General features: G+C 42.8%; 1 protein-coding gene across 6 annotated transcripts in view; it reads left to right on the top strand.

The window, feature by feature from the left end:
- Positions 1–10,766, top strand: part of aop (ETS variant transcription factor anterior open) — a 179,995-nt gene extending 169,229 nt beyond the window's left edge. For all 6 annotated transcript variants that reach the window (XM_075690490.1, XM_075690489.1, XM_075690488.1 and 3 more), the window contains 2 exons: positions 2,448–2,697; positions 7,142–10,766. In XM_075690490.1, coding sequence (XP_075546605.1) covers positions 2,448–2,697; positions 7,142–7,310 — 419 coding nt within the window. In that variant the 3' untranslated portion in view covers positions 7,311–10,766. The remainder of the gene's footprint in view (positions 1–2,447; positions 2,698–7,141) is intronic.
- The last annotated feature ends 3,953 nt before the right edge of the window (positions 10,767–14,719 follow it).

The raw sequence follows: 14,719 nt of genomic DNA, 5'->3' as shown, positions 1-14,719 counted from the left end.
AAAGCCTGCAGATTATCTTCTTGTGATGACAAATTAATGTTCATAAAGGATTTCTTTAGGTCTATGCTTACTTTGTGGATTTCTGTAGAACTTGCCTGGTTATACAGTTCAACCTCGATAAAACGAATCAAGTAAAATTGGCAATTTGCTTCGTTATATTGAAATTTTGTTGTACAGAAATTCGACCTTTTATGCAAATAAATGCAGTAGCTGATCAGTATTTCTTGCACGGCAAGGTGCCACAGAATTTCCTGAATTATCGGTCAATCGAAAAAAGAAAAGCAAATTCGAATTGGGAAACAAATCATTTTGATGAATTTGGGAGTCGGTGACGAATGATACGGTTTTATGCCATGTCAACAATATCTTCACATTGGCGGTACAAATTAAGCGAAGCCAGCCACGGGATGACGCTATCATGAAAAGCGCCAGCAGCGGGCAGCAAATTCTTCGTCTGCCTCTCCCTCCAACAGGTCACCAAAACTCGAGATTACCCAACCTTCAATACTAAACACGCGGGAAGACAGTGCCACGCTTGCACACGTGGCAGATCACCTCTAAAGCAGTGTGCGTGGGTGCGTATACACTCAGCTACGCTTACAGCCATGCGCATCCACGGTCGAGGGGTGCATCGGAATTCACGATGTGCGCCAACTTAACCCCCGCCCCCTCCCCCCAGCCCTAGCGTGTGCTTGATTGTGTTACCATGAGCGAGCTCCCCTCCCGTTCTTTACCTTTGCTAGCGTGGGGTGGCGGCACTCGTGAAGCCACCACCTTTCTTGTCTCACCTTCGCACACTCTCACTCGCACCTAAGGCACAAAATGCGCTGGGTGCAATAGGATCGTATCGCCTTTGGACTTTATACGGAATATGAGGTGTAAACACTGCTGTGTGCTGACCAAAACACTCAATTTTGATCATCAACAAAGCATACAATGGAAAGCGTTGAACACCAGGTTCACACCCTTTTGCAGTGACTTGAAGCTGATAGTGACAATGCATAAGAGTTGCCACGATCTCACAGTTGAAATTGCAGCACCAATAATGACCTGCATTTCCTGTACAACCTCTTGGGTTTCTGTGCTAAAGCATCTGTGAAGCTTGTGTCCCTTCACGATAACACATAGCTTTGGTAGCTAGGTTGACAAAAAAAGCCGAGTGCTCTAGTAATCTGTATCTGGCAAGGCACATACTATGCGTTCACTCTAGAGAAGAACTACTGCAGATTAGGCAGCCAGCATAGAAAATGTGTTTGCATACAAATACAGATGTTGATGCATTTCGTCAGAGTACAACTACATGAGTCACACCTACCGTCTTTTTTTTTTTTTGCCATGTGTTTAGTTCTCACACCTTTATGCCAGAAATGGCCCACACTTATCCATGTCTGTGTGCTCTAATCTTATGAAAGGCGAGTGATACACTTAGTTCTTGGTTCACTGCACATCTTCTAGCCGTTGTTTGTGCCTTTGGCAGGTATCTGTGAAATAATCACCGGCTTATAAATTAAAGGGACACTAAAGGCAAATATTAAATCAAGCAACAGTACTAGAATAATGCTCGAGAACATCTAAGGCATCAGTATGCATCGGAACAGAGTTTCGGTAATCGAGAAATTGAAGGAAATGCAGGACACAATTTGACTCGACCAGGACATTCAAGTGCTAGCCGGATGACATAGTGACCTTTCATTATAATTATTTCAGTAGAGCTCAATCATTCATAATAAAAAGGTTATTTGATTGCATTTTAAAATGGAAGAAAATGCTACTTGCGCTCCTATTCAAGTCTTACAAAAAATTATTCTTTGACGTTACCCTTGACAACAACGCGAGTGGTAAAAACGTTTCGTTTTCGCAGGACTCTGCGCCACCCATGTGTTTGTGTTTCAGTACTTTCGTTATCGCGTAGTGCTGCGCTTGTTTTGCTGGCTTGCAAAACTCGCACAAACTGCAAGTAGCAGAGAATCAGGCCTATTGAAACAGGCGTCGGAAGATTGTGTTCATGATTTGACACATGCTTTCCCTTCCTCTTTCGCACTGTCGGTTCTGCCTTGGCTTGGATTCTAGCGAATGCATTTACATTTTGCAGAAGAAACCATAACACCGGCTGTCGTGCACTGTTTTACTCGCTGACAGCAGTAAAGGGCACTGATGGCATGTGCAACATTGCGAAACCCCGCTGGGGGACAAGTGATTTGAATCTTGCTGCAGGTATGCAGACACTACAGAGGAGATTTTCACTTAAGCAAAGTCTTTTTGTGGGATGAAACAAGTGATGCAAGGTTTCTGCAGCGGTATTTTAACAGTCCACCTTGCTTTAATATTTGCCTTTAGTGTCCCTTTAACCTGTGAAGCAGTAGACAATCTGTCTGTTTTTGATAGAAAATTGTTTCCCTGGGCTTGAGGACCAACTTTCTCTGTTGGCATTCTACAATCTTTTGTAGGTGTCCGCTTGCTGTGGGACTTCCTGCAGCAGCTGCTTAATGACCCCGAGCAGAAGTACCGCTACTGCATAACGTGGAAGGACCAGGCCAAGGGCGTCTTCAAAATAACTGACCCGCACCGGCTGGCTAAGCTCTGGGGCATGCAGAAAAACCACCTGAACATGAACTTCGACAAGATGTCGCGTGCCATGCGCTACTACTACCGGGTCAAGATCCTCCAGAAGGAGCCTGGCGAGCGACTTTGTTACAGGTAGTACTCTGTTTTGCCTTGCAATAGTAAGCACTGAAGGCTACTTTTATTGTCACATTAGTGTCTTTACGTTGCAGACCCGCCGCGGTGGCTCCTAGATTGGTAGTTTAGGAGCTATTGCATTGCGCTGCTGAGCTTCAGGGCGTGAGTTTGATACCGAACACAGCAGCCACATTTCAGTGGAGGCAAGAATGCAAAAACACTTGCGCACATGGATTTAGGCACATGCTGAAGAAACCATAGGGATCAAAATTAATTTATGTCCTCCACTACGGCAGGGCCTGGAAAAGATACTTTGAAATTGTATCATGATATGGTACAAGATACTCAGGCAACAAGTATTTGAGGTACTGATGCAAGATGCTACCGCAGTTATTGTATCCGATGCGATACTTTTCACTTTCATCGTGAGATGCTTTGATACATTAGCAAATTTTTTATTATCGAACTATATAATATTTGCTTGGAAATTTCTTGACTCTGACCTACCTTGTTTCAATTGAATGAAATGTTTGCTGTCTCAAAGTTTTCCAAAGTAATATTTTCATTTGGAAACAATTTATTGGGGTTGCTTTAGCTCCTTAACATGACAGCTCTTTCTTGATACTCTGTGCTATTGGTGGGTTTTGGTTATTGCTTTTGTAATTGATAGGATACATGGTACATGATACATTCTATCATGTATCAGAAATACAGATACTGATACACGTCTTGCCAGATGTACCATGATAGAGATATAAGGTACCCAAAGGGTATCTCAGATAGTACCTAAGGTACATGCATCTTCGATACTGCCCAGAACTGCACTACGGTGTGCATCATAATGAGATTGTGGTTTCGGCATGTAATACCCCAGAATTTTTCTTTATTTGCAGCAATAATGTTCATTGTGTTTGCAAACACTACCTTCATGCAGCATTGGCTTTGAAGTATTTGACTACTTGAAGGCTCAGTATTAAACAGTATTAGCAGTGTGTTCTCATTTAGCGTGACTAAGTACTGCAGTGTTCCATGAGTAAGATTTAGCTGTGACATTCTAGTCTCCATTTTGGCTGAAATTTTCCAAGGGCTGGTCACGAGATATTCATCTGAAACTTGTTTCTGGTACATAATGCTGGCAGTTAAGATATTTTCATGCCGGAAACTGTGGTACATAGGTTCACATTTTGAAGTTATGATTTGCGTTTAGAATAATCAAGGTGTTTGTTGTGGTTCATTGGCATATTGCAGCCGTTATTGTCCAGACGTCTCAGCTTCTCTCCTAGTCTTGCCATGAGTGAAATTGTCCACAATTTGAAGTGATCGCATCCTTGTCATTATGGGAATCTTTGATGTCTAGTAGTGCAGTGAAGGCAATGCATAATGCAGATGTCCCAAGCACATCTCAATGATTCAGAAGTTCCATGTGTGTGCATAACTACGCATATGTGCCCCATCATAACGAACAGCACAGATATTGTTCAGTATAGTTGAAACTGGTTCATTCGGCAGCTAGCTCAGAAATAAAGGGAAATGTTTCCACGAAGACCAAGCAGTTCGACTAGGTGACCTAATGGTGATCACTAACACCCATTCATCACTGGCCTTTGAACAATGCACAAGCCACAGCTGTGGGTGATGCAACACACAACATAAAAAAACTATTTCGTTTTACGTGCCAAAACCAAAGCCTGATTATGAGGCACGATGTAATGGGGCACTCTGGATTAATTTTGATAAACTGGGGATCTTTAGTGTGCACCTAATGCATGGTACACAGGTATTTCTGCGTATTGCCTCCATCAAAATGCGGCCGCGATGGCTGGGATTTAAGAGGAAGCTTTAGCTCGGGCCCAACTTCGACGCGGCCTATTCATATACATGTAAAACGCAAAAACGTTTCTCTGAGATAACTCGTGGACCGATTTTAATGAAATTTGTTGCATGTGAGAGAGAAAGCTAAATTCTAGTGACTGTTGGAAGTGGAATTTTGATTTAAGAGGAAGCTTTAGCTCAAGTGCTCCTATCTAAATACATGTAAAAGGAGAATTCGTTTTTCTCGGCAACCACTGCACCAAATTTGACGAGGTTTGTTGCATTTAAAAGACAAACTTAAAATCTAGTGACCGTTGGTATCGAATTTTTGAGTTAGATTGTCAATTTTTTATTAAAAATTGGCAAAAATCGAAAATATTCAAAAAATGAAACTATTAAGTTTACAACTCTGTAACTTAACCACTAAAAATGATAATACAATTCTGTGAATTGCATCTAATAGTACATCTAAAGCGGACAAAATTGATATGTTACACATGAATATAAAAAAATTTAATAATAGAGAAATACAACTTTTGCAAAACCGTTGTAACCAACGTAACAAATTCACGTAAGATGTAAAATGACATATTGAATTTGTCCGCTTTGAATGATCTAATGGATGCCGTTTACAGAACCGCGATATCGGTTCTTGATGCAGAGCTATGAATTTATAAACTTCGTGCTTCTATTTTTCTCAAACGGTCAGATATTTGAAAATCGTTTTAAGAAAATTTAAGCCCTAAATCGAAATTCCGCTTCCAACAGTCACTAGAATTTAACTTTCTCTTTCAAATGCGACAAATTTCATCAAAATCGGTCCAGGGGTTATCCCATAAAAACGTTTTTTGCGTTTTACATGTATTTGAATAGGCCGCGTTGGAGTTGGGCCCGAGCTAAAGCTTCCTCTTAAGTCCTAAATTTTGTTAAAGGAATTTTTAAATATACGAAAGTTAAAAAAAAATAGAAACACGAAGTTTACAAATTTGTACCTCTGCATCAAGAACAGATATCGTGGTTCTGTAAACGGCATCCATTAGACCATTGAAAGCGGACAAATTTGATGTGTCATTTTACAGCTTAAGTGAATTTGTTACATTGTGTACGAAGGGTCTGCAAAAGCTGTATTTCCACATTATTAATTTCCTTGAGATGCATGTGTAACATATCAATTTTGTCCGCTTTAGATGAACTGTTAGATGCAATTCACAGAATTGTATTATCATTTTTCGTTGCTCAGTTACAGAGTTGTAAACGTGATAGTTTCATTCGTTGAAAATTTTCTATTTTTGCCAATGTTAATTAAAAAAAATGAGGACCTAAATCAAAAATTCGAAACCAGCAGTCACTAGATATTAAGTTTTTCTTTTAAATGCAACATATCTCATCAAATTTGGTGCAGTGGGTGCCAAGAAAAACGAATTCTCCTTTTACATGTATTTATATAGGAGCACCCGAGCTAAAGCTTCCTCTTAATTGTGTGACCTCGTGCTTAGCGGCACAGTTCCACAGCGGCTTAGCCACCACGGTGGGTGGTGCTGTATTGCCAAAACCTTTTTATTCTGTGTGTGCACACTGTTGCAGACAGAAACAAAGATTTGGCCCATGCAGACAAAGACTGAAGGCTTTGAAGTAGGATTTTGACAGCCATGAGTGCAAGCTCACCTGGGTTCTTGGAAGTGGCAGAACCGTACACCGTTAACGATTTGGCGGCAAATCGGTTATGTGGAAGGCCACAAGGCGGAGCACGGTTCATAACAGGAGAAATGTAATACACCAGACTGTAGTAGAAAGCTACGAAGGAAACCCAAAAGAAGTTTCTCAGAAAGAACGCTTTGCAGTCAAAGGCAAATTCGTCCTTCTCTGGGGATTGAACGCGGGACGCCTTTTTGGGGCGGTTGCTGTACCATCTTAGCTACTCTAGCGGCTACCATATTGGAGCGAGGTCAAAATAACCGACAACTCGAAGCAGATGGACACTAAATGTGACAAATCAGTTCTGCGGAATCCCAAAGGTGGGGCAAGAGTTCATGAAAGGTGAAATCGTCATCCACCCGAATATAGCATGAAACTGCGAAGATTTGGTGGGAGCACTGAATGCTCGGAGCTTTTCTCAGAGTGACTGACATGTCCCATGAGCATTGAGTATGACTGTGCTTTCGTCCCTGCCAAAACTTAAATTCTTGGGTTTTACATGCCAAAACCACAATCCGATTATGAGGCATGAAATGTGGGCTAAGATTTAGGGGCACATTAAAGGAACTGCAGATGGTCAAAAATTAGTCCTGAGTACACAAGCATTTTTGCATTTTGCCCCCATCGAAATGTGGCCGCTGTGGCAGGCATCGGTCCTCGAGCTTAGCAGTGCATTACCATAGCCACAGGGCTACTGCGGCACGTCTGCTCCCTGCCTGCCTTTGATGACTTCATAATGGTAGTCCCTCCACTTACAAAAGAAAATGTGGTAATCCTCCATTCATGGCTGTCAACATCCTGCTTGAAAGTGAAGCCTTCATACCTTCTGCACTGCTCACACCCTCACCTTTGTCCACGGCAGTATGCAGTCACGCTGTGAATCGTTTCAGCAAGCTCTTTGCTTTCTCGCCAAAGAAATTTGCCCTTTTTTTCTCTGTCTTCGATTTCAATACAGGTTTCTGCGGCCACCCACGGAGCTACGGTACTGCAAGCAGCGGTCGCTTTTGGAACGAACAGTGTCAGACGCCGCTGCAGCCCGCGAAGGAGAGGAAGAAGAGGCCTCGAGCGCCCTAGACATGAGCATCAAGGAAGAGTGCCTTTCGCCCTGTATCGAGAACGACTGAGCACACACCTCCCGTGCCTTGCTTCCTTTCTTCGTACGGTACCTGCTGCAAATGGCTGTGCAGACGTCAAGCCTGCCTTCCCTGTCTTGAAAGCCACCGAGTGCCTCCTACGGCACACACTGCAAGCCCTCTCCTTGGTGCCTGATGAAAAACAGCTTATATGAACGCACCTTCAGCTTGTTTTTTTTTTACTGTTAGCCGAGACAGTGTGTGACAGTGATAATCTGCATGGTGGTAGAGAGCTGCTTCGCCTAGTGTCAGGTGACAGCACAAGAATTGTCCTCCGTCATTGTCCCCATCTGTGTGAAGCATTGCAAAGGTCCCTACAGTCCACTCAGGTGTTTTGTGTTGCGTCTCCCATGGCATTGGTGATCTTGTAGCAGTGGTGTCAAGATAGCGCCCCGTGTCGTGTGCATAGTGGTGGACGCGGCGTTTTTCTTTTTTTCTATTTCTTAGTGTTACATGCCGTGTGCAAGGATGCGGTCTCACGAGGAGTACCCTTATTGTGTATTGGTCCGCAAGTTGATTGTGGCAGCAGCAACTGCCAGACAACAGTGGTGACTTTTCCAAGACATTGGTGGTGACGTAAAGCAGAATTGAGTGAACAGTGTGTTTCGCTTTGCACATGCGCGTCGCTGCGACCAGCACCAACCGTCCTGTGAAGCAGACACATTGAACAAACGCAGTGGGACACCCTTGCTGTCCACTTTGCACAAGGTGAATGTATGCACATCGCGTGTACATGCATGTTTGTGTGTGCAAAGATTTGTACAGTGCCTTGAGAAGCCATTGCAGGCTTCCACATGGATATATTGCTCATGGTGCCATGCAGTGGCACTGTCCATACAACTACGTGACCGGTGTGACATGATGTGACACAGGATTTCAAAGTGACCATTTCGGGCTCTGCACGTTTGGATTCTGCACTGCTGATATTTTTAGGTGTGCAGTTGTCTTATTTGATTTGCATTTTTTACACGGGATAGTTTGGCTGTGTGTAGCTATCTTCACGGGACATGCTGATCTCAATGGCAATAGTTAGCTACATTGGTTCGAGACTAGTGCAGAAAACGTGTGATGTGCCATTCATTTGCTGCTGAATTGTTGTGTCCCAAAAGAATGGATTTGAGATTTCAAAGACAACTGCGCTCAAAGCCAGCTGCTATGTGGGTCAGCTTTTTCTTTTTTCTGTTTTTAGCGAGCAAGTTTTTATCCTTGTTTTTGTTTTGTTTTCTTCTCACAAGCCATAAAAAAAGGAATTAATCCTAGCAAATCATTCTTCTACCCTTCATGTTCTTTCTCACGGTCATCATTTGCTTACGTTTGCACTTTTGGCATCGTCACCCATGATAATGGATTGCAAAAGATAACTGCAAGAGCACTCATGATTATCATTCGTGGTTCGTTTGTACATGATTTGTTGAGTGCTGTGCTTGCATTGTGCTGAGTTGTCCTCAGTATCTTCGAATAACTGTTGCCATTGAAGAGCTTTCTTTTTCTCTTCCATCTGCAATGAGTGGAAAGTTCGATAAGAATAATGGAGCACGGAGGTTGGCCCAATGCGAGTTGTGCAATACGCCATATCGTAGACACGTCGTTGCTTCATGTACTACAAGTTTCTTTCTGCATTTCCGTGTCAAACGATTCATTGATTCATTGTAGTCTGTATGACACTTGCTTTTCTTCACATTTTGCAAAATATACAGTAGACTTTCGTTTAATTTGACCATGATGGGACCGATGAAATTGGTTTAATTATCTGGTGGTTTTAATTAAACTAGAAGCATAAAACATGTGAAAACACGGCATTAATTCAGTTAGCAGTATTTATCCCAACTCTAAAATGTATCCGAATGAAATGCACACCCTCTTTTTATGGTTTCAAAGTAGAAAACTGAAGCTAACATAAAAATGACATATCTCCTAAACAAAGTAGAAATCTAATGCACACCTGATCTTTTAGGAAGAAGAACATAGCATTCCTCCGTTTCTTGCAATAAAATTATGCAACCAGTGAACTTCGCCGTCGCAGAATGGAAATTTATGTACCTAATGTCCGTCATCATCACTTGAACAGTGCTTTATCACAGTCTATGAAGAACCACAACATGACGACTCTGCAATATCCATGGCGCTTATGCTATCCTGCATTTATCGCACAACTGCAGCAATCGCCAACAGGATTGTGGCCCATGCCAGACTAGCCATTCCGCTAGCTTGTCCGGGGAATTGCATGCGATGCATGCAATCCTCTGGAACTCCAAGAACTCAATGGGACTTGTTGCCGCTAGCTTAATATGCAAAATAACTTACTGTTGAATGTGTGAATCACACTGAAAGCAGCATTGTTACTGTCGGGTAAATATTGTAAATAATTGATTGTGAGCTATCATTCTGGCTTTAAGATCTTCTTGGTGCAGGCTGAAAATTTTCAATGAGATAATGTGTTCGAAGAATTTGCTCAACTCTTTAACACAGCCAAGATGTACACTGTCGCTATTGGAGTCAGCACTATTTTCTGGGGTTTAAGTGCATGCGGGAGGACCAGCCAAGATAAAATTATCCGGCTTATGCTAATGCCAGGATCGAAATCGCAAATATATGATCCCATAGATACGAACGAGTGCTGGCCAGGACCTTCGGCCTCAATCGAATTGACCGAAATGTAGTATTTATCCACAGTGGAATGAACGAAAGTCTACTGTACATGAAAACCACATCCTTCTTCACTTTTAGATCTTGCGCTGTAAATTATCGAATAGGGAATTTCCAGATTGTCTTTTCATCTTTTCCTGCATTGGGTACCATTGTTTTAGATGTCTTGTTTAAGATTGCCGATGCTGGAACTGCTTGCATACACTGCACAATGGCTCACTGTTCCCTACATGCCCGCGAGTTGCATTGCAGCATTGGAAATGGAACAGCAGTGAGCAATGACAACACAAGCAAGAGGTATTGTTTTGGCGGAAGCTACACTGCAGGCAAATTTACTTGCTGTCCTGCCAACTTCTCACCCTCGCATTCTATTCCTGTCTTCTGGCCTTGTTTTAGTCATTTACAATGTACTTTAATTACCTTAATTGCATTCATTCCCTTCTTAAGGAAGTTATTTTACCTGCAGTGTGCACCATGGACCCTGCCTCCTCATCCACTGAGTGTTGCAATTGGCCTTCTGAAAATTCCCATTTGATTTCCCTTTCTTAGGTTTCGTTTTCATATTGCATACTTATTTGGGCATTTACTGAGATCACCAGGTGTGACAAGGCCTTAAACACTGGCTGAAACATCATCTAATGTTGAACATGTCTTCCATGTTTAGCTCTCTATTTCATGCATGCAGGGAGTGTGTAAGTCATGGCAGAAACGTGATCATGACAGGCCCAATGCTTGCGCTAAAGAGCTGCTATGAGCCTTAATGAGCTGTGGTGTGATTAAAATCGTCATGGAACATTTCAAGAGTGTGTTGTGTGGTCATGACATTGCAAATACTTACGCTATAGCATATGACTAGCATTACAGTCCTATTTTTTCTTTTCAAATAGCATAGAGCACGCACACCGTTGGCTGACACACAAATACAAGCTCTGTTCTCTGTGGTTGTGCTAGCTATACGAATGATGCAATATTTTCAAGGGCAAGTATATGCAGATATCACGTGCAAATTTTGTGACAGTTACTGAGTGAAGTGATTAGGCAAGTTGTCTGCCTCATGGCAAATACTGATTGACAGTGCCTTCATTAGGTAACTTCTTTCTGTACCAGCTTGAGCCCTCATTGAGAAGGCGCAGTTATGATGTTGCAAAGATTAAATTCTGAATTTAAAGCCATCTCTGAAAATATTGAGATATCTGTAGGAAGTACGAAGCTAATATATAAACATATGGTAACTTACATAGGAGAATTAGTCAGCTTTGTCTGCAAGCTTTTAGCATGCACTGATTTATATGCAACAACTAATAAAAGATGCTTTGCAGGCATTGGTACAGACGTTGCAGCGGTCAGAGTGGCATCATTATCAATGGTATTATATGGTGTTACAAATGCCATTTCTACAATTTCTTTCCGTTTTTGTTTCAAAGCTAAAATTGTGTAAAAACTATAATCCTATGTGAATATCAACTTCCTGAAATTTCGGTAGTTTCTGAAACTGCACAATTATGTGCTTGCAGGAGCGTTGTCTCACTGATTGTTTCATATAAATTTGGCTGGAAAGCCTCAAATTGACATCTGCTCTTGCCCAAGAAGTGTGGAGAACATGACAGCTGACGTATAGTACTATTATTACAGACTGTTGTTACTTTTGCTGTGAAGCTTGGCACAGCTCGCACTGTTTGGTGTTGGCCATTGCACCCCTATCATTGCTGGCCAACACTAAAAGCTTACTGAAATTGCTAACTTTGTCACCTGGACCAAGATGCTCTGGTGCGTCTCTCACAGTGCTGTATGAAAGGCAAAAATATTGTAAGCATGAGACCCGTTACTACTCATGAAACGTGCGTACTATTTCAAAATAAGATGGAAATGCACTGGAAGTTTGTCCATAGCCAGGAAATGCAATCACAATAAGAAACTGTTGGCATTTGAAATTGAAAAACTGTTGTCTTGAAAATGCAGAAAACTATGTTCCCATGCATGCCAACATGATTGACTGTTAGTTATCGGCACCACTTATTGACTGACCCGCACCACTGCAACAGCTTGAATGACTGTTTCCACAGTGGTGTTTGTAAGTGAAACAGCTTTAAACCAGTGAGCGAAGTGGTCAACGCACGTCGGTATATAGCGATGCTCATGCACATGAGGCAGGCACCGGCAATATCAAAGTGGAGATGGTCCAAGCACACATCAGGAGGGGCAAAACTTTCTTATTGAATTGACAATATGCCTTGGCCTGTTGGCATTTTAGGCAAGCACATGTCCAGCTCCGAACATGAGCTTTTACATGGGGCCATAAAAGGCGGCGAGGCGCTGCATCGCAATGTGTTTCCGAGCGCAACTGAGTGTAAGTTGAAGTATGGATGACTGTTATTATTGAATGTATCGCAAACAACGGGAATGTTATCGCCAAGCTTGAAGACATCGCAAGCACTTTCTTTGCCTCTTCCTTCAATTTTTCCACTGTTACTGTCTTGCCCGCTGAGTCGAGAGATGGTTCACAGCATTCATATACGTGACAGGACCATAGCAGAAGCATGTCGGAGAGGAAAGGCGACTTAACCCGTTTGGACCTTTCCATCGCTTCGCATGTGTGCAATGCCCTCTGGAGCTCCCTGGGCGTCGCCACAATACTCTCTTGACAACTTTAATTATCTGTGAGCCCCTTCAAAAACATTGCAGAAACTGCAACCTTTTACTTTTCTACTAACGTGACAAAGTCCAGAGGGGAGGTAGAATGGCAGAGAAGAGGCAGAGAATGTGTAGAAGCGATGTACTCGCGAAGCGATCGAAGGACTGCCTTGCTGCTCTTGGCTTGCAGTTCCCATACATGGGGGAGGACGGGACAAGGCGAGGAAATGCTACTACTATAGGCACAACAGCGGTTGCGGAAAAACAATAAATTCGCAATACAGTAAAGTTTGCAAACAATAAAGTTCAAGGTACGATACCATATGTTGCTGCTATTTCTGAAAAATACACTATGTAAATTTGTCAAGCAGTCAAACAGCAGTGGTGCACACACGGTAACGTCTATCAACTCCCCAATTTCATATTGTACTAAACGCTGTGAAGAAACGAAACATTCACCGTCAACATCACCGCTAATTATCGTCAATCAAAGCAAGCAGCACAGAAAGCTTCACTTGCATCGATCCCTGCAGTGTGTGGGATCCGCTTATCTTTTTTTTTCACCTTTAAATTCCCATGGAAACCCATACATTTAAAAGCTCATTTTAATGAAGCAGAATGATAAAATAAATGGATACAAGGAACAGTGGAGCAAGGAGGGTTTCGAATCTGGCAGCCTTGATGTGACTAGGTAGCCTACGAAGGTTTTTTTTTTTTTAGCCACTGGCCTACTCTCGTAAGTTCACATGTTGCGCGACGCCATCGGGCGAAAAAGGATGTCCCACTTGCACCCACCATGGACCTGACTGGTGCTGGCTAACACTTGCAGGGGTAGGTATAGTAAAGATAAATATCCAAGTTAGCAGACGGATTGATAGCCGTCACCACAGCACAACTGGTAGTGCAGCGCTCACGCAATGTGGACGTTCAGTTTTCACCGGCGACAAGTTGTCTTTATGTCCACTTTCATAATTCCATTTCCTTCATTATTTTCTATCTTTCCATTTCAAGCACATCTAACTTCCCCCTATCCTTTTGTTGGCTTCATTGTCTGTTGGCATTATGTGATCGTATATATTGTGACGTACGAGTTTGTGTCGCTGTGGACGAAAGGATGTTGTGAGGTGAAGAGGAGGTTGAAGTGTCTCGACGATCGGTAGATGGTGGTACTCTGACTGCTGAGCTACAACCTGGTAACTGTATATATTGTAAATACATACATTTTATTCCCCCTAAACAAAATTGTAGAGAGGGCTTATTGGGACACAACCGATGGTTCCGAGCGCCAGCCGAGGTTCCATTATCGCTAGGCGAACGTCTCCTTTTTTCTTTTTCTCTTATCCCATGTCCCACTACTGCTGGCGGCACATACCCAAGTCAGACAAGACTTTCACGCTTGTAACACATCCCCCCGCGCAGATGAAACCCACTACGCAAGTCAAACAGCATCTTGAGCGGTGCAGGGTTTCAAGTGGGCAACATGAGTCACTTCAGCCTTTGAAGAGCGCCGACCATTTGAAAGGAGACGCGCTCTGTGATACGTAAATTTGCTTATACAGTCTAACACAAGGTCCAACATAGTGCGCCAGTAGTTTTTCACACAACCCATGTTTTCTGGTAGGCATCCACAGCCACACTAAGTCACCTGGATCGTATGTTACGTGTCGGTGTCGACGGTTGTAACGTGCCTTCGAGCAATCTTGTGAAGCAAGAGCGCGCAAATAAGCAAGGCGGCGGGCTTCTTCTGCACGACAGATCGTTTCAGATATGCAGGCATCATTGTGGTTCATAAATGCGAAGATCGCATTAAGGGTATAATGTGGCGGCCGAGCATAAAGGAGAAAGAAAGTGCTGTAGCCGGTAGTTTTGTACTGGGCGGTCTTAAATACATAAGTAACGAAAGGTAGAACGCTGTCGCAGTCCTCGTGATCCGTCGAGATGTACATGGACTACATGTTTGTAAGAGTTCTGTTGGTGCGTTCCGTCAGGCCGTTTGTTTGTGGATGGTACGGCGTAGAGTGTCGAAAACTTGAACAACATAGACGGAGCATCTCTTCGACCACATCTGCAGTAAACTGTCGCCCACGATCGCTAATAACGACTTTAGGAAGCCCGTGGCAGAG

The sequence above is a fragment of the Dermacentor variabilis genome, chromosome 4, assembly GCF_050947875.1.
Source record: "Dermacentor variabilis isolate Ectoservices chromosome 4, ASM5094787v1, whole genome shotgun sequence".
NCBI lineage: Eukaryota > Metazoa > Arthropoda > Arachnida > Ixodida > Ixodidae > Dermacentor > Dermacentor variabilis.
The sequence above is the reverse complement of the archived record's forward strand: the minus strand, read 5'-3'. Positions and strand labels throughout refer to the sequence as shown.